Source organism: Schistocerca gregaria, chromosome 1, assembly GCF_023897955.1.
Source record: "Schistocerca gregaria isolate iqSchGreg1 chromosome 1, iqSchGreg1.2, whole genome shotgun sequence".
Classification (NCBI taxonomy): Eukaryota; Metazoa; Arthropoda; class Insecta; order Orthoptera; family Acrididae; genus Schistocerca; species Schistocerca gregaria.
Genome location: NC_064920.1, coordinates 941896649 through 941918110, shown reverse-complemented (window position 1 = coordinate 941918110; position 21462 = coordinate 941896649). Strand labels below are relative to the sequence as shown.

At 39.9% G+C, this 21462-nt stretch overlaps 1 protein-coding gene across 1 annotated transcript in view; it reads right to left on the bottom strand.

The window, feature by feature from the left end:
- The window catches only part of LOC126275659 (short/branched chain specific acyl-CoA dehydrogenase, mitochondrial), a 55961-nt gene that overhangs the window by 1440 nt on the left and 33059 nt on the right, over positions 1–21462 (bottom strand). Inside the window, exons 5-8 of the mRNA XM_049977216.1 lie at positions 17824–17994; positions 17602–17727; positions 3497–3679; positions 1119–1254 (exon numbers count right to left, since the gene is read on the bottom strand). Of these exons, the coding sequence (XP_049833173.1) occupies positions 1119–1254; positions 3497–3679; positions 17602–17727; positions 17824–17994 (616 nt within the window). The remainder of the gene's footprint in view (positions 1–1118; positions 1255–3496; positions 3680–17601; positions 17728–17823; positions 17995–21462) is intronic.

The following is a 21462-nucleotide window of genomic DNA, read 5'->3' as shown; positions in this document are numbered from 1 at the left end:
TACTGCATGTTAATAAAATACATAAAAACCAGCAGAGCACTGCAGAGATGTTGCTGCCATGGCTGTACTGGAGCTTGCAGGTAATGATGGACTGTTAACACCACCTTCTTCTGTATCTGTCAATTAGTCATTCTCATGCAGCTATAGTGAACAACATTCTGATGATGTACTTAACTTGATGTGTGTGATGTTCACAACAGTAACAATGTTGGCTGCTTCAAAAACCTATGCCTTTTCTTCTAAATATACAATGTGATTGCATTGCCACATTGTGCCAACACTTTTTATATGACTGTCAACCTGATAGTTTATCCCATTGAATAATAGCATGGAAACAGATTGTTATCGTTTGGCTAGGTAGTGCATTTAGTTACCTCATGGTGTAAGCGCTCAAGCTGACCACTGAAAGTGTTGTGTGAATACGCATTATTGACAAGTAGGAGAAAACAGCAAAATTCTTGTAAAACTTATATACCCCAAAAAGGCAGAATGCTCAGAACAAGAATCATATTGAAGGTACACAATTTGTTTTGTACTCAGTTATGATAGTAAGATGATCAGATAGATATTGTTTGTTTCCCATGGCTAATGACAAATATTGACAACCCAGGTACAGTTATTATTGAGAAATACCATGGCAAACAGTAAAAAAAAATGAGCTTATATTTTTTGAAAGAAGATTAGAAGCTCCTTACCAGCCACTTCAACAGTAACATAGTTGAAAATCTTCTTCCCATCTCTATTGTAAGTAATTAATCATTTATGGTAAATTCTGTACAATTCATTTTGTCTTACATCTATGAAGAGAGTAGTGTCAATATATTTCTGTAACCATTAACTTTCTGTATTCTCATTAATAATAAGTTTTTTAAAACACGTGTCCATAATTTCATTCGCACATTGTTTCGGGTATGCAATTTCCTTAGAGAAAGGTCTCTAAAGGGGTGCTCTGTTTCATGAAGGCAAATGAGGTGCTACCTGAACAAGCAGCAACTCTGCTTAGTAATGACAGGAACTGTGGAGTACACTATAGGCATATAAACAAAAAGTCAGTCAGCTCAGTGTGCCTTTTGATCCTTCATTAGTTTTAATAATTCAGTTTCAATAAAAATACTCACCAGATGCAAACAGTTTAGCCATTGATGCTTGCTTGATGAAAGGCTTTCCTGCTTCTTGTAGCCTTGCAGCATTGTATACTAACAATCGTGCACATTCAATCTGAGTAGCAACTTGGGCAATCTGATGTTGCATGCCCTAACATAATAAAAAGCAAATTGTAAAAATAGGAAGATAGTAACAGAATGGTGAATATTAACGAACTATTATCTATAAAAGCTACTGATTTTTTCCAACATAAATTGCAGAGTACAGAGATAACCAACTCTTAACAATTTTAGAAATGACTGATCATAACTACAGGTTTAGCATAACCTAGCATCTGTTGGTGACGGAGTGCCAATACTGGGCGGTGGCACCTGCTATGTAACTTATGTTTATTTGGTTGCCCTGCATTTTGTAATAAATTGAGTCTTACTGTGGTTTAGCAGTAGTTGCCGCACTAACCTACAATGAAGATGATACGGTGGAGTTGATGTCTGTAATTGTCAGGCCCACAGTCAAACTATTTACAAAATTCAGACAATGGCAAATCCAGGATTGAATAAGGACAATACTATGAAAAGGATAGATTGCTACTCATGATATAGTCGGGTTGTTAGGCCGCAGACAGGTACAACGAAAAGACTTCTAAACACCTACGCTTTCAGCCTACAGGCCTTCAGAAATAGACAACATAAACAAACACATTAACATGAAAGCAGCTCACACATACATGACCACTGTCTCTGGCTGCCAGGTACAGACTGCGAGCAACTGCGCAATATGGGGTAAGCAATCTGGGTGGATGTGGCTGGGGTGGGGGAGCAGAGGGAGAGCAGGCTATGGTTGGGGACAGTTAAAAGTGCTGTTTGTGGGAGCATATAAGGACAAGGCGGAGAGATGGTAGGGCAGCTAGATGCAGTTGGGAGGTAACACGGCGAAGGGCAGAAAAGGAGGGAAGTGAAAAGACTGTGGATGCATTTGTGGAATAGAAGCTGTGAAGCGTGAACAGGGAATGGGATAGGCATGTGAAGGGCAATGACTAACAAAGGTTGAAACCAGGAGGGTTATGGGAATGCAGAAGACATTGCAGGGAGAGTTCACACCTGTGCGGTTCTGAAAAGCTGGTATGGGTAGGAAGGATCCAAAAGGTACAGGCTGTGAAGCAATCATTAAAATAAGTATGTTGGGCATTGTGCTCAGTAACTTAGTGATCCAGCTGTTTCTTGGCCACTGTTTGTCGGTGGCCATTCATGTGGGCAGACAGCGTAATGGCTGCCATGCCCATGTAGAACAAAGCACGGTGTTCGCAGCTTGTGTTTAGATCGCATGACTGGTTTCACAGGTGGCCCTGCCTGTGATGGAATACTGCTTGTAACTGGACTGGAGCAGGTGGTGGCGGGAGGATTATGGGACAAGTCCCACATCTAGGTGTATTTCAGGGATATGAGCCATGCGACAAGAAGGTTGGGAGCAGGGGTTATGTAGGGATGGACGAGGGTATTGTGTAGAATATTACTATGGGATGGGTGGGGAGGATAGTGGGTAGAGCATTCCTAATTTCATGGCACGACGGGAAGTAGTGAATCAGCTGGCGACGCCCATGGATGGCTAGGCTGTATGGAAGGGACTTCTTGATATGGAATGGGTGGCAGCTGTTGCTGGGGGGTTTGTAAGTTTTATACGGACGGCGATATTTATATAACTATCTACGAGGTGGAGGTCAACATCAAGGAAGGTGCACAATTTTATCATTACACTTCAAAAGGGTTAAAATACCACCTCATTTTTAAATTTTGCACAGATACAAGATTATTATACTAGCTAAAAGGACTGTTTGTTTCCAGGAAATTTGGTTACTTTGTTACCTAGGATTCTCTATCTTATAAGAAGTGAACATTTTTGGAGGTGATTGCCACCATTTAAGTTCTTGATGAAATGCATGTGACACATCTGATTAAATATCTTCTATTATTACAACTTTCATCACATTTGTATAAATCAAAATGTAACCAGAAATGTATTAAGTCCAATCAGTTATACTTTATGTGGTATAAACTAATACTTATAAAAATTCATTTATCATTCATATATCACAGAGTATCTATTCAATACTTTATATGGTTTACCATACTGATATGAAACGCTTACATATATGAATAAAGTTTGCTCCTTTGTAAGTATTAGTTTATACCACCTCACATATAATTTTGGTCTTTATGCATAGTTGTTTCTCACTTAATTTTGATGTTGAGTACACAGATACAGTACTGATGGTTCGATACCAAAACTGTGATAATAAAAAGACACCTTAACAGCTGGTGTCACACATTTTGCAAGTCTTATAAAAACTCTGCTCAAGTTCTCTACCTGATGAAAGTAAAACTTTTGTTCTTACCTGGAAAGAGTATATTTTCTGGCCAAATTGTTTCCTTTCCAATGTATATGGAAGGGTGGCATCAAAGCAACCTTGAGCTAAGCCAACCATTTGAGCACCTATACCAATTCGCCCCTCATTCAAGAAACCAGCAGCATATTTGTACCCATGACCAAATTCTCCTAAGATATTGCTCTCTGGCACCTGAAATTAAATACAAGCAAGTGTTTTGAAAGAAGTCTTGCACAATACACTCAGTTTTATATAAAAATTGCTAATTTGGATACATGTTCCTGGAATAAACTATATACGGGGTTAGAGTACCTCGGAGTTTCAGAAGGCAACTGCGTTAAAACTGCAAGACATGCGGAAAAAAAGACACACATCAGTGGATAGAGCATCTCTCCAAGTTTTCATTTGTAATACATGCCTCATCGTTGCAAAGCACACCACTAGGGGGCAGGTCTGCTAGAACACACAGACAAATCATCCACTCTGTACAGTCACATCAAATGAGTTCAAGATTGCATATAGGTAACTCAATGAGATTATGAAAACAGGCTGCTGTTGCACATGGATGCACACACTGATTCTCGTTGCACCAGAAACGATGCCCATATTGCACACAACTGAGGCACAAACTTGGAGATGCTCTATGCACTGAAATGTGTACATTTTATACTCTGAGGTGACAAATGTTATGGGATAGCGATATGCACATATATGGATTGTAGGAGTAGCATAGGGCAGTGCATTGGTGGAGCTGTCATTTGTACTCAGGCAATTCACGTGAAAAGGTGTGTGGTGTGGGCCTCATGAAACCATGGACCCAAGTTGTCAACAATGCCCTGTGCAAGTTGGTGGTGGCTCCATAATGGTGTGGGCTGTGCTTACATGGAACTGAACTGATCATTGACTAGAAATTGTGATGTTTGGCTACTTGATGAGTTTTTGCAGCCATTCACAGATTTCACGTTCCTAAACAACGGTTGAATTTTTATGCATGAAAATGCACCATGTCATCGGGCTTCAGTTCGCGATTGGTTTGAGGAACTATTCGAGTTAACAATTAGGCCAAATAGATCATCCAAAATGAATTCCACTGAACATTTATGGGAGGTGACTATGTGCTAAATAGCAAAATACTGCAACACAACATTTTTGCAATTATGGATGGTTATAGAGGCAGCAGGGCTCAATGTTCCTGCAGGGGAGTTCCAACGACTTTATGAGTCCAAGCTATATCGAGCTGCCCACTAAGCTGGACAAAAGGAGATTCAGCACAATATTAGGAGGTATCCCATGACTTCTGTCACTTCACTGGACATCACATAGCTTTCATGCAGTCGTCTTCTGAAACCCTGGAGGCACTTACGAATAATGCTGAACTACAGATTACACAAATGCCAGTAAAAAAAAATTACGAGTTCAGAGTTTACATTTGGTCCCTAACAGAGAATTCAGTACATTGTGAAGTGCCTCTCAGAGCCTCTACGCATCTTGGTATGGATTCAAAGAGACTCTGGCTATTTTCCTTGGGAATCTATCTTCTAGCAGTTTGTGTGCACTGGTTATCCACCAAGGAACATCTTCAGTAAATAACTGATGGAAACTATATAGCAACAACAGTTTTTAAGACACTAATCAGATCTTTGATCAGGAACACTGATCTATTGGCAGAATTGCTGCCACCTCACATTCCTCTGAAACAATACGCTCGCACAGACTAAATGTGGTTATATACCAACAAACATTACACAGAGAAGCACCAATTATTTGGTTCATTTCCAATGACACATTATAAAATATGCTGTTGCAGAATAACACAACAGTGAAATTATATAATGCTTATGTTCCCAATTAAATTCTTGTCAGGTTACCCAATGTCAATTCTTGACTAGTGATCACTTCGGAGGGATGTGCCTCTGATATCAGTGAAGTGCCTGCCTCATACTTTAACTGGAAGAACCCAAGGAATGCGTGCACTTTCTGATTTACCATGCAAATTGCTTGATCATGCCACATCCCTTTCGGCCATCTCCGACAAAGTGGTCTAATTTCAGAAGTAGTTCTCGCATGACCATCATTGATTTTGCTGAAATTTTCTGGGAACATTCACACATGTTCCCAGTAACACTGGTAAAGTTTTATTGTCACCAATTTAATACTTGCAGAGAGACCCCACAGCGCAACTATCAACAATACACCCACGAGTTTTTGGCAACTTTGAGACATAATATATCTGGCCATATTTTCTTGAAAGAAACAAAACTAGGCCATCTCTTACAACATTTTTCACTCTCTTTAAGCAAACAAATTAAGTTTTCCTGAGTGATTTGCGTATGAATAATGTGAAGCCAAGTCAGCTGAAAAATAGATGCTTGAAGAAAGTAAACGTGGGATAAGCCAGAAATTTTGTATGTAATAACGTACTAATAGAAGGTCTCTGAATATAAAATTTCATTCTCCTACTGTTTTCCAACAGTTTACAAATTGAGAACAAAGTTGACAATTATGCAAAAAAATATAATAATACCCACTTGTGGCCTGATTTTGTGGAAAGTGTCTACTGTAAGCTCTTTTGAACCATTTTCATTAGAAAGAACATGTATGAAATCACCTGAAAAACTATATTTTTGATTTTGCAATTTGCAATGCAGCACGCAAGGCCCTAAAAAAGTACAAGGTGGTGGAGGTACATTGAAAATGGGCCCATATTCCACTCAGTCAAATTAAATCCAATATCTTAAAATTGTTTAGATTCCCTGTGCAAGATATCAAAAGTCCTGATAACAGGAAATAAGCGCGAGTCAGAGAAACTGCAAGTAAGCAGCCTATTTTGTTTCTTAGAGTTCCGTGCCACAATCTGTAAAAGCAGAACCCTTTTAGAATCACTTTGTTGTCTGCCCATCTGTCTATCCAACTGTTAAGAACCTTTTATCTCGGGAACAGGTAAACGTCTCGAGTTCAAATTTATGTCATGCCTGTGGTTTCTTGGCGAAAGAAACATTTTAAGCTTCTGAGTAAATTCAGTCACAAGATTCGGCCATTTATGTTACAAAGCTCATCAGAACTTAAAGGATACTTCCCACTGACATAGAATTGCGAAATTTGGAACGAAAAAGGTTTCACAGTACAAGCAAAAGGGGGGAGGGAGGGGGGGGGGGGGGGGGGGGGGGAAATCAGAAAAACTTAATTTTATATATACCTGAAACATTTGTGTGTATAAAATCCCAATTTATGCCGTGTACTAAGGTCTACAGTCCCTGGGCAGTGTAAAAATTTTAAGCTTCCAAGTTACGGCCTTTTATGTCACATATTGTGATACTCAAAAATTCATTCAAGAAGCCTATAGGGTACTTATAGTTAAGCTAATATCAGGAAATTTGGCAAGAAGCAAGGTTTCACAGTACATGTCAAAGGAAAAATTCAAAATTGTGAATACATAATTTTACCACACGAAAAAGATATTTCTTTTGTTATCCGACTTCAAACTTCAAATTAAAGCATTCTCAGAAGTCTTGGAATTCCTGGGACAGATATATTGCTAACAGGCAAAAATCGTCAATACCCTTAATTTCCAGAATGGATAAATTGTCTACATACATAATTAAGTTTGTACGCAACCTTCAATGTGAGAGTCCTAATAGCACCAGATCAGTTTCTATTCAGATACTGTACAGCATTCAGTTCTGCAAAATTCCTTCCATAAAAAATGAAATGGAGTACGGAATTCAATAAAAAGACATGTTTCCTCTTTTTCATGGTTCTAATAATTTGAGATAATCACATTTGAAAGGTGTAATTTGTTGTTTTCTGCCTCATCAAACTTTCTTCCCAAAGAACCCCATCAGTGACATCAGCCAGCCAGCAATCTAGTTTTCCTCATGACATTTTACAGCAAATTAATGATGATGATGATGATGATTTTGGGTGAGGGGAAATCAACATCATGGGTAGGGACAAAGGCTGCCCCTACGAACAGTGCAATTTATAATCCGTTCAAGTCTGCCTCCCTATGCCACCAATTTAGGGATGAGGCCTGACAGTTCAAAAACTGTCACCACTCTTTTAACAATGGAATCAGTATCAGCGAGGATGGTGGGCAGATCTCCATCAAAAGTGACAGCTGCCCTGATATCAGCATATAAGACACACATTACCAAAATTTGCTGAACTGAAAAATGGCACACCATAAACCTCACAGAATGGTGGATCTTCCGCCAGAGGAGGAAGCCATGTGTTAAAGGGCTATGTCCGATGATCAGCCTGGTAAGCAGAACCTCCTTCCAACAGCGACACTGAAACGAAGTTCGCCATGCCTGTGTGGTCAATTGGAGCTACTGTAGTTTGTTTCGTCACCTTCAATGACTTTGTTGGCCATGTCGTTTCCCTTATCCTGATGAGGCCAATTATCCAGCAAAAGATCACATCCTTGCCAAAGTGTTGGAGCTGCTGTAAGGAATCCTGGATGAGCTGAATCAACTGATTTACTGTACACATTTGGTGAAGTGCTTGTAGTGCACTAAGCAAGTCAGAACAGACCACAAACCTAGTACGGCGAGGTCTGTGAATCCTCACCACTGCCATCATAATGCCATACAACTCTGCATCATTATTTGTAAATTGTTCCAGAAGGTACACTTTGAAAGCTATCAGGGGAAACAGCGGAACAACCGAGGACATTCTCTTGCAGGGATTCGACTATATAAACAACGATAAAACGGTGGTACATACTTGAAGTGGAAGAAAACTAAGTTGTAAAAATGTAACCTGGAGTACAAATTTTCTTGTACTGTGTCAAGCTTAAAATCACTTTGGGCCTATCAAGACACCAAGGCAGCAATGCATTCCATCCCGGGCTGTGTATTCAGAGATCTGATACATCCAATCCTTGAGACAGTCAGTAGCATGTATCCTGAATGGCTTGGTCACATGGGGCTAGTTCCTGAACAGCCATTCATAGTTGATTTGGACCACTGCACTAAATGCCGATGACTAGGGTGACACAGATTTTCAGATCCTGTCAAGCCAAAACAATATGTCATCAAACCAGAATGGTGGTGGTTCACCAGCCTCTCAACTGAGTTGCTCTGAAAGGCTCCAGTCGATATGCGAATGCCCTCATGGTGGACAGTGTCTTAACATTTTGAGATATGAAATACAGGCTGATCCATAGACTATGCTGCCATCATCTACAGGTAATCGAACATATGCCCTCTAACACTGCAGGAAAAGGGATCTGTCAGCTGCTCATGCTTTTCTTCTAAGGCATTTCAAAATGTTAAATGACTGGCAGCCCATTTTTTTCATAGGTCTTCCATGTAAGGGAGGCAAGATAATTTCTAGTCAAATAATAAACCCAAAAGGTGCACAGTTTCCTGAAAACATGAAAGATTGTCCCCATTGTAAGCACTGGTTGGTTAAAATTTTGATGAGCACTGTTTAAATTGACACGTATAGTCTTCTCTAGTGGGCCATTTGTCTTGGCCTAGGTTTTCAGCCTCCTGATGGTCAGCTGTAACTGCCTTGTCGTCACTGTAAGATCAGAGGAAGAGTAGAAGACTGCGAAGTCGTCTGCAAACAAAGAGCGTTTGACAGGGGTCTTGACTGCAGAGGAAATGCCACTGATAGCAATGGCACACAATGCAACACTGATTACACTGATTACACTGCTATGGGGGACCCCACACTCTTGAACACAGCAGCCAGACAAGGCATCAGAGTGCCAGTCCTCTTGGAAGGATTGGATTGGATTGGATAATAAACGGCCATGACATTGGTGAAGGATGTTGTACCTCCAAGTAGTGGTGTAAGCTTTTTCGAGGTAAAAAACACACAAACCAAATGGTTTCAGCATAAGGGCTCCTGTATTGTTGTCTCCAGTAGAATTAAGCTGTCAAGGGTAGAACAATAGTGCCTGAAACAGCACTGGGGCGGCTCAGGTGGCTTCTGGATTCAAGCAGCCAGATGAGGTGGCAGTTGACTATGTGTTTAAGAGCCTTATCCATGTAACTGGTAAGGGTTACACTCCTGTAACTTTTAGGAGCACTATGGTCCTTGCCTGCTTTTCATAATGGAATTAATATTGCCTCCTAAGTTGTGAGATACTGTCCATCAAACCAGATCTGATTGAAACAAGAGAGGAGCTGTCCTTTTGCTTCAGGGCACAGATGATGGGTCACAGCATAATGAATCTCATCAGGTCCTGGAGCAATGTCTTTGGCCGTGGACAGAGTAGATTCCAGTCCCCACATGAAGAATCAAAGGTTGGAGACTTCCACATTATGTGAAAAGAAGTGGGACTTCCCGGTCATATGGAACACCTGAAACACAGGAGCTTGTCTAGATGAGATAGTGACTGTAAGAAAGTGTTCAGTTGTGAATTCCTTCCACGAGTTCCTCTTCCATTCTTTTATCACTCGCCTCGCATGTGCTCCCACAGATCTGAAGGCATGAAGGTTTTCTGTAGTTGGATGGTGTTTGACGTTCTGTAGAGTTGTTCATCTTTCTCTGACTGCCAATTGACAGTCGTCATTCCACCAAGGCATAGGCCATCATCTGCGATATTTGCTAGACTGGGGGATGGGCTCTGCGGCTGCCCATTGAATCTCTCAAGTGATATAGGCCACCATATCCTGTGCACAATTCTTGTGTCCAAAAATAGCCTGTTGACTGTACAGCAACCACTTTGCTCTTTGAATCATCCATCTTTGTAGTCTCCTGTCAACCACTGTCAGAGTGGGAAGTGGTCACTAGAATGTAATCTGTAGTCACTTCCCACTGAACCAAGTCTGCAATAGCTGGGGAGCAAAAACATAAATCAACAGCTGAAAACGACCCGGTAGCTGTTGAAAGGTGTATCATCTGGCCCAAGTTCAAAAGGCAGATATTTTCATAATGGACAAGTCACTCGATAATTGGCCCCTGGAGCAAGTGATAGCTGAGTCCCATAGCACATTGTGTGCACTGAAGTTCCCCACAAGCAGGAATGGGTGTGGGATGCCCAAAGAGTTCTGCCAGAGCACCTGCATCCAAAGAATCATGAGACAGAAGACAAAGAACAAACTGATGTTACTATGGCCATGCAGGCAGTTGCCATGAAAGTTCTGGCACAATGTAAGAGGGCAGGACAGGAGTTGCATCTGTCATCAATAAAAACAGCCATTCTACCTTTAGCCCTGTCTCCAGTAATATCGTCCTTCCTGTAAGAGTGGCAACCCCTTAATGCATATGTATTGGTGACTTTTAAATAAGTTACTTGTAAGCAAATGCACAACGGTTTCTCCTGGGCCAGGACATGTAATTCTTCCAAATGTGATTGGTATCCATTTAAATTAAACTGCAACACAAAAGTTCCTATGGGAGCCATTGATTAGTCTTGTCTTTCTCCCTCGGAGATGGTGATTTACCCAGGAGGTCAGGGGGAGTGTTAGCCGGTGTCATGCTCTCTGGTTCTTCCATTTGGAAACCAATATCCTCATGAGTAGTACCTATCTGAGGAGGGAGCTCACCATTCTGAAAATTTAACTGCCCCCTCACTCCCAAACCAAGTTTTCCCATAGTAGTCGCTAGACTGGGCCACCGCTGGCGGAACATTGCTTGAAAAGGGGGCCTTCACAAGGAGCTGCTGACCGGCCAAGACACCAGTCACTGTTTTTCAACAATCAGCACACTTCAGTCGGCTTGGCACTGGCAGTAGAAGTAGCGGCAGTATCAAAGCTGTTCACAGCAACAGCTGCGCCAGCTTAGAGTTGAGGTGTGCCACTCTGCGCAGTTTGAAGGATTGCGCGCCCCCAAGAAGAGCTTCTCAAGGTGCAAACAGTCACCTTCTGTTCTCAATTACGACCACTTGTGTGCTGCGTGAAGAAGTGAACTTGATGATACAAAATGCTTAAACATAAACGTGTTGTCCTTTCTATGAGGGACAAGTACGAGATTATTAAAAGGTTAGAAGAAGGTGAGTCTGCAACCACTTTATCCAATGTTTAATAAACTGTGCCACATACTATATATTCCTACTGGAGTTGCCTTTGTATGTTACTCTGTAATACTAAAATGAGATGCCTGTTTTTATGAATAAAATTACTATACAGTACTCCTTTTTGGCAAATAAACATGTACAGTTCGATTATCCGAACAAACCAGTTTTCTGAACACCCATGTCTCCCAATTACTTCGGATATTCGACGCTCTACTGTATTCCAAATTTTAAAGTTACAGTCATGTATGCCACCACACCACCTTTATTTCTGTTACAGAAAGCAGTATTATTTCGATAGAAACCGCGAACTTGTTTCCAGCGATTATACTTATCATTCATTGTATGTTGGTAAGAGTGCAGGATTCTAGTGTCTGTAAATGATTATCTTTGCTAGTATTTACTTTTGTTTCACTGAAGCAGTTTGTTCACTTATTACTGAATGTTTGTTGCCCAAATGCTACATATATTTGTGGAAGTTCATATCCTTTAGTGTGCAATAAATACGAACTATGCTACACACCAAGAAATTCAATAAAAGGAAATTCTGTGGTAACCAGTTCAAACAAATTGAGCGACACTGTTGAAAGTTCAGGGAAGAAACTCCCATATGGCACGCCTCCTGGTGATTGAAACTTTTGTGTTCACAATGACGCTTTTTGTAGTGGATTTGTTGTTGTTGATGTGAGCATCTTATCTTCATTGAGAAAGGAAGTGGTGAAATGTAAACAATGTGATGATGTAGGCTGTCTGGAAATAACTAAACAACAAAGTAGTAGCAAGGGTTTAGCATCAAAATTAGTTGTTCTGTGTAGGTCTTGCAATAAATCTACCTTGAAAATGACTTCGAACATTATACATAATTCATATGGTGTGAATTTGAAGTTACTGTATGCAACGTGTGCAAGAGGAAAAGGGAAAAAAGGCTGCTCAAACGTTTAGTGGTTTGGTGGACATTCCTCCTCCTCCTCCCAGTAGGTTCACCAAGTACATAAAAATACTTTTAGGTGTCTTGACGGTTGTGTCTAAAGCATGTATGAAACTTGCATTAGAAGAAACTGTAAATATCAGTGGAACCAGGGACATTGCTGTTGCACTTGATGGACATAGCAACATCGCTCCTTTAATGGTGTTGCATGTGCTGCTTCTCTGGAGAATGGGAAAATTGTTGATGTTGAGTGCTTATCTAAGTACTGCCACACCTGCCATGATAACATTGAAGGACAAATTGAACATCAGTGTTCTAAGGACTATGATGGTTACAATGGAAGTATGGAGTGTGATGGAGCTCTGCAAATATTTCAGAGGTCAGTGCCCATTTATAACGTTAGATACACGAAGTAATTAGGCGATGGGAACTTTCAATAAAATTAATGAGTTCACTGTTTATGTTGATACCTTGGTAACAAAATTGGAGTGTTGTGGACATGTAAAAAAGAGGATAGCTGCTAGATTGAGGAAGCTACGAAGAGAAATGAAAGGAAAGTTGCTATCTGATGGAAAATATCTGTCTGGCCGAGGCAGACTGACAGAAACTGAAATAGACCTTCAGAGATATTATGGACTGGCCATTAGAAGAACTGCACCTCTGAATGTGGTTACAGCAACGAGAAAAGCTGTATGGGTCAACTACTTTCATAAATTGTCCACAGATGACCACCTTGTTCAAGGACTTTGCCCTAAAGGAGCAGATTCTTGGTTTGGTTACCAAAAAGCAAAAGAAAGTGGTCAAATATACCATCATAAGGATTATCCTCTTCAGCCTGTTATGAATGAAATAAAACCAATTTTTTAGAGACCTGAGTGTCCCTGTTTTGCTGCGCAAATGTATTCATTTGGGGGGGGGGGGGGGGGGGGCACTCAGAACACAAATGAAAGTTTCAGCCATTGCATATGGGAAAGATTACCCAAGAATGTTTTTGTAGGACTAAATACATTAAAAGTTGGTGTACTAAATGCAGTGATATGAAGGTTGGAAGTCTTGAAAAATTTAGGCATAAAATGTGGTTCTAATATGGAAGATCAATTGCTTGCACGTGACAGACAAGAGGTGCATGAAGCTGAAAGATTTGCTCTTCAAGTTACCAAAGAAGCAAGAAGTGCTAAAAGGAATACCAAGAGGAAGCTTTAAGATAAAGAAACGCTGCAGGATGAAGACTGCACTTCAGAAATGTTCTAAGGCACAGTTCAGTTAGATTCATATCTTGATTTGCAATTTCCCACAAGCTTTATTTTTCAGAACTCAGGTACAAGAGTTTCCTAAAGTTTATAAAGCATAACTCTAATTTTTTTTCTGTTACTTCCATTAATCCATACCTATGTAGTAGACCTGAGCTTTATTGCAGAATCAACTAAATTATAGAAAAAATAACATTTTTACTGGGAAAAAATTATAAAAATTAAAATGTAAGATGTGATTTTTTAATCTTGTAAGATACATAACAGGTGGAATTAAATAGGTCTAGTACCACGGCCATCATGCCATGCATATCTGATAAAAATTTGGTCTCCTTCAAGCGTATAACATAGGATTAAATGGTATCTCAAGTTGAGGTACCATTTACATACCATACCATTACATACCATAGTGGTATAGCCCAATCTCCGACACTTTAAGCATCACATTAGGTTAGGAACATGGGTGAACTTGAAGCTGGATATAGCCTGCAGGGATATGTTCATATAATTCTGTAGTGCTGAACGTTAGATTTTTTCCAATGTGTCGTCGACTCTCCTCATATACTTCTGCACTTCCGTGACGTCCATATTGCTCCATTATTCACCTAACTCCACAGGGTCCATCTCCATTATATTGGAACAGGTAACCCCGCCTTTACAAAAGTTAATGCTGTTATGCAACTTGGCCTCGAGTAGGTTGTTGCTTAAGGCCTTACATCCTAGAAGCTTAGAAACCTGGTTTGAATTAGCAGTTTCAACTAGAAGTGTTCCATTATGAAGTCATTTGAGAATTTTTAGGGACCCAGCAATACCATCCAATGCCCTGTAAATACAGAAAAAGGGGAGGCCTTCTCAAAGGTTCCTCCTTTTCTCTTGATTACAATGAAAGTGTTGTGGCATACCAGTGCCCCGTTACTATGATTCTGAGACTTCTTTGTGGGAGGACTGACCAACCAAGCTCTCTTTGATGAGTGGGTGTAGGTACTACCTGAATATAGCCATCCTGTCAGGAGTAGCTGTTTGATGAGACATTTCAATAGGGATCCCACGAAACGCCAGGAAAACAAATATCGACCCAGGCAGAGTCCTGCATGCCTGAGGAAGCCTTGTACTACAACTGGGGAGCGGCAGACGCCCGGAGGTTGCCTGCTAGAGGCTGGGCTGCTGTTTCACCTCATCAGCACATAGCATACTTTGAGGATGCAGAAATGCTTGTGTCTGAATATGTGCGGATGGATATGCGTGCCCACACACACACACACACACACACACACACACACACACACACACACACACACACAGAGAGAGAGAGAGAGAGAGAGAGAGAGAGAGAGAGAGAGAGAGAGAGAGAGAGAGAGAGAGAGAGAGAGAGAGAGAGAGAGGGGGGGGGGGGGGGGGGGTACGTTCCTTCCTCGTGGTCCAGGCAGTGAGGTCAAGGCCTCCATTCTCCAAACACACAACATTCAACCGCTGAACTGCATGGTGGTTGCTAAGCACACACGGAGCTTACAGTAACAGAGGGCTGGCAGTGCTTGCCAGTCCCCAGCTCAGGAACTCAGAATTGCAAAGTGTGCACTCAGTGCAGAATGTTGAGCCCCTGAGGGCAGCAAATTAATAAAACCTGTAGATAATTAAAGTAGCTTGAAGTAAACATAAGCTTAATACCCTAAAAGACACATCTCCCAGCTTTGGCCTCCAACACTTATTGAAATGTGTCATCAGTTTGGAATCTTGAGGTAAATAAACTCACCCACGGCTGCTGTTGCACAGTTATTGGGCTTGGCCCCTATGGTGATGGAGATGCTAGTTTTCTCACTTTAAAAGGAACCAGCAGTGGTTAAGCCATCTTGACCATGTCAACACATTTATACAATTTTTCATGTGCACACTAATGTTCCACATTAACCACAATCTATGCTAACGCAAATTACACTGTACCTTAAACCAGAATTAAGCTAGAATATCAGTAGCATTACACAAAAATTACTAATAATTCTCTATAACATGAATTAAAAAAAGCCAGGTAGACCGTTGTGAACTTACCAAATTTCCACAACGTGACAGTGTTGTAAAACATGCAAACTACTTACATGATGTGTGCTGCAGCTGTTATGCAACAATTTTACTATCATCTCCACAGTTAAATTGTGAATTTCATAAGCAGTTTGATTATGTAGTTATAGGGGAAAAAACATTGTGAAATATGTCAATGGAGTCATGAAAAGACACCCCTTTTTTGAAGTTTTTAGTGTTGTTTGGACTTTATCTCACTTCCAAGTCATCAAGGCATTTCCAAGAGAGTAGTAAACAATTGTAGAATGTAATACAAAATTTTACATTTAATCCGAGTATAAGCAGAATATGGGCACATTTTCAATGCACCTCCACACTGTCGTCGTTTTTTTAGCACCATACATGCTCTCATTGCAAACCCAAATATAGTTTAGATGGTTTTGAACACGGTCTTTCTAATTGCACAAGGCTCTTTCTTTGTAACACTGGGCCAATAACAGGCATTTTTAGAAAAATCGTCAACTTTGCCCTCAACTGTTTGAACCGGAAAGCAGCAGGAGAACGAAACTTCATATTTGAAGACCTAGTATTAGTAAGTTATAATGTGCAATGTTTCAGGTTTATTCAGCAGTTACTGTTGGAGACAAAAAAGTTTAACATTTTTTCGAAAATTTCATCAAAATCCATGATGGGCTTGTAGGAATCTCTAAACCTCTTGACATGTAATGACCCGTTCAACACTCTGAAACAGGCTACTTGATACCCATTTTAATATTAATCTAATAGCTCCCTTTTCCAACACTCACTGCACGATTGATTTTTGGACTGAAAACTATAAAATATCAATAAAAGCGTCACAATAATTGTCAATTTTCTTGAAAAATCTTTTGTCACTGAATCTGTAATACGAATTGTGGCACTGGATACTTTGCCACTAACAGACCCATTTATAACACTACTTCCTCTGCAGACAGATGAGTTACCAGCCAAAAATGTGAGCTATTGATGTCACTTTACTTTTCTAACTTTGCAGTGTTCTGACTCTTCCTCTAAACCTACATAGTCTCTGGCTTTGCATATCAAAAATATTATGTATGTATCTGCAAGATTTCCCATTAGTATGTAAATTCTGTACATTCTCAAAATATATTAAAAATGTTGTCTTGACAAAAATAATTATAGAGAGTCCATGTGTTGCTTCCAACATTTACTGTGCACAAATGAACATTCATCTGGTGAGTCACTCATTGAATGAGTAGTTGATGTACCCCACCGTACAGTGGCTTGTAGATGTGCCAACGGCCTTGCCGCAGTGGTAACACTAGTTCCCATCAGATTATGAAGTTAAGCACTGTCGGGCTGGGTTAGCACTTGAATGGGTGACCATCTGGTCTGCCGAACACTGTTGGCACACGGGCTGCACTCAGCCCTTGTGAGACAAACTGAGGAGTTCCTTAATTGAGAAGTAGCGGCTCCGGTCTTGTAAACTGACATATGGCCAGGAGGGTAGTGTGCTGACCACATGCCCCTCCATATCCACATCCAGTGATGCCTGTAGGCCGAGGATGACATGGCAGCTGGTCGGTACCACTGGGCCTTCATGGCCTGTTCGGGTGGAGTTCAGATGTATGCATCAATCACTACCAATGAAACTATTTCCATTACCCTCCCCAAAGCATAGATAACAGGTTGGACATGTATATTTTATTTCTGTTTGTAAAGCGTATACAAGTGGAAACTGCATGGGTAGGTTATGTGACAACCAGCAACCATCCACCCCCCCACCCCTTCCAATTGTGAACTTGGATTATTCATAGTGTGAGCTATTGCTTTTTAAAAGTGGTTTCTTCATGAACTAACACTTCAGCTTAAATAACACAACTTCAAATACAAATTTAATCTGATGGCAAAAGGCCAGTTTAAAAGAAGAAGAAATAACATCAAACACACTTACTCTAACATTGTCAAAATGTACCATACAAGTTCCAGATGCTCTGATTCCAAGTTTACTCTCTTTCTTCCCAACTGTTAAGCCAGGTGTATCTCCATCAACAGCAAAACAAGTTATTCCCTTGTATCCCTGTGGGAAAAATAAAGAAGCAGATAAAAGTGAACTAGTCAGTGCTCATACAAATTCACTATTTTCAAAAGTAAAAACCACTCTAAGAATACTTACAGCTTCAGGTTTCGCGTTTGCCATCAAGATGAAGAATTTTGCAACATCAGAATTAGATATCCACATTTTTGTGCCATTTATTACATAATCTGACCCATCTTTCTTGGCTACTGTTTTCAGGGAGAAGGCATCTGAACCTGACTGTGGCTCTGATAAACAAAAACTACCAACCTGTTAAAAAAAAAAAAAATTGCTGAACTGCATCAAGCCATGTCAATAACAGAGAACATGGTCTAGTGAACAAAAGAACACAAACACATATTGAAATGTGGATTACTTCGAATGTGCTGATTTTATGCATAGTTATCCAAGTCGTGTGTAATATTTCAACCAAACAGTAATAAAATTAAGCTTTAAACATTCCTGTGTTGTTTTACTTTACAATTAAACAGACTGTTATGTACTTTATTAACTAGAAACTTATTGAAGCATAGCTATTAATTAGTGGCTTACAGTTATACTGAAGCACATTTATTAAAATATACACTTAAACAATGGCACATAAATTCTTTGGCCTATTACAACACCGAAAATTTAAAAATTTAAAGAACTTAGAAAAACTGAGAACAAGCAGTTACTCAGCTATTGATTAATCTTTAGCATACATTATTATAAAGCCCTATGCATGTATGGCATATAGTACTTAAAAAGAGTTGCATTGTTTCCTTGTCTCTTTCCTAAACTTACAATTTCTGGCCTATCTTGGTTTCATGACTAAGAGTTCAAGATGACTGATTTTTTCAAGTAATCCTTGACCTGTGGCTAATTTACTTTAAACACAAATATAATGCTGACACCATACTGTGGCAGTTGGAGGGGCATAAAAAAAAAGAGAACTCAGGCTGCCCAAGGAGAGAGGAGCAGATGCTTTTAGAGGGCTGGCAGCCTATGTCCTTGTTCTGTGCTCCAGCAAAAGCAGATCTGACTTAATGGTCACAGGGATCACCAATACTTTATGTGTTGAGAGAGTTGTATTCCAAATCATACACTGGGATTAGTCTCTTCACTCATTGCAGAATAAAAACGAAAGAAAACAATGAACAAAATTAAAAGCAGAATAAATAAAGCATATGCTAATGGCTACAGTGCTATTGTTTGCTGAGGTTGGCAATGTCAAATGTGGTAGTTCAGGCCTGACCTTTACCCGTATCTTAAGCAACCAAATATCAGAACATCCCTTACCTGAAATTGCAATGACAAATTAACAGCAAAATAAATAAACACAGAACAATACAGCGAACAGGAGCAACATGTGATTGTTCTCAGTCGTACCACCAGGGGTGGGACCTGTGGTCAAATACACAGGGGTAACTTTGTAAAGTCATCAAAGTGTAACACACAGATAAGAAGGAATTCAATAAGACTGAAGTGAAAGGTTCTATTTCTTTGACAGAATTTTGTTGAATACAGATACTGCACTATCATCTCACATGGCCCACTTTGAGTAGTATTCATTAAATACATTTGAAGACACTCAGATCAATTTATAACTAGTGAATTTACTCAATATTACATATTTTACTAGGCCTTTCCTTTACCATATTTAATCAATATTGTGGTATCACATAATTAATCTCTTAACTGAATAGCGATTGGGAGAATATACAGAATATGTATCTTACAAAATGACACTGACGAAACCAAGAGTACAAAGATCTCTAATAGACTATAATTTAAGACTGCCGGCCGCGGTGGTCTAGCGGTTCCTTAGGTTAGTTAGGTTTAAATAGTTATATGTTCTAGGGGACTGATGACCACAGATGTTAAGTCCCATAGTGCTCAGAGCCATTTTTATAATTTAAGACTCCATGGTCACCCCCCCCCCCCCCCCCCCCCTCCAGTCAGCAGGTGTGAGGCTGGCTACCAGCAGCTCCCCAATCTTCTCACTTGTCCGCCTTCTGTTTCCGCTCGTAGTATGAAGAACGATTCACATCCTCCATTATTTATTAAAAGTAGTCCTTCCTCTGTAATTTCTGCCTTCTAATGCTCCCTCCACTATTCTTTTCAATAGACCTTAATGTCAGAGTATATGGTCTATCAGCTGAGTTCTTCTTTTTTGGTGTTTCATGAAGCATCTTTTCTCTCTTACTATAATGGAAACTTCCTCATCCGTGATCATTTCTCTCCAGTTGATATTCATCACTCTTCTGTAGCATTATATTTCAAATGCATTAAGTCTCCTCTCCTCTCTCACTCGTATTGTCCAAGTTTCACTGCCAAATGTTGCAATGCTGGTCTTCACCATTTTTTTGCTTTACATCAAGGCTTGTATTCTTTGTAGTGAATACATGTTTCTTCTTGCTCTGGGCAATTCTGCATACTATCTTCTTGTAGCTTCTTCCATCACACATGATTTTACTTTCCAGGTAATTAAACTAAATAACTTCCTCCATTGTTTCATTTGCAACTTTTCTGCAGTCTTGCTTTCTTTGTTTCTACTGCACACTATAACTTTTGTTTTGTATGTTTTTACTGTCATATCAAAATCCTCCGCCATTGTTCTATCCACTGTGTTCAAGATTTTTTGCACATCTCCTTAACATTCTACACATAGCGCTAGATTGGCAGCAAGTCTCAGCATATCTACCACCTTAGCTCCATCAATTATTACTCTTACGTTTACTCCTCTCACCCTGTCAATTGCCTTCTGTATGTACAGATTTAACAAGTATGGGGATAGGGAGCAACCCTGCCATACACACCTTTGAATGCTGTCTGATTCTTCTGTATTTCCACAGTAAACTACTCCGACTGGTAGGTGTCATCATCTCTTTCTACAGCTGCTTCTTGATTGGCGAAGGATATTGCATAATACATTCCAGTTGACATTGTCAAATGCTTCTCAAAATTTGCAAATACTAAGACTGTACTCTTGTCCTCCTTTAACTGTTTTTCTATCACTTGCCTTAGTACGAATACCACTTCTTGACCCCACCGTACTAGTCTTCAGACAATCGTCCTATTTGTTTTTCCATTCTTCTGACAATTTTCAATTTTCATGGCTGTTCAATACATGCTTCTCAAAATTTGCAAATACTAAGACTGTACTCTTGTCCTCCTTTAACTGTTTTTCTATCACTTGCCTTAGTACGAATACCACTTCTTGACCCCACCGTACTAGTCTTCAGACAATGGTCCTTCTATTTGTTTTTCCATTCTTCTGACAATTTTCAATTTTCATGGCTGTTCAATACATGGCATATAAGGCTCAATGTTTGGTGTTACTCACATGTCATTGCATCTGATATTTTAGGTAATGCATGTAACAAAGTCTTCTGGTAACTCTCCAAGCCTCTGATAACAGTCTATCACATAACAGTCAAAGTGCCATTTTCACTTTATCACTCAACTTTTTAAATAGTTCTCCTTGTATGCCATCAGCTCCTGGAGCCTTCCTTCCTCATAAGTCATGTAGTACTTTCTCATACGCTTCTTTGATAATAAGAGCCCCTCATCCAGCTCTACTACTTCTTCCTTTTTGGCGGTCAGATTGCTGTGTTTTCCTCTGTATCACTGCTCTAGGTATTCCTTCCACTGTTTCACTATAATTTCTTTATCCCATCTTTTCCATAATGCTCAATGTTTTCACCTTTCTTGTTCCGAAGAACTATTTTATATCCTTTATGTCACATCACTTTG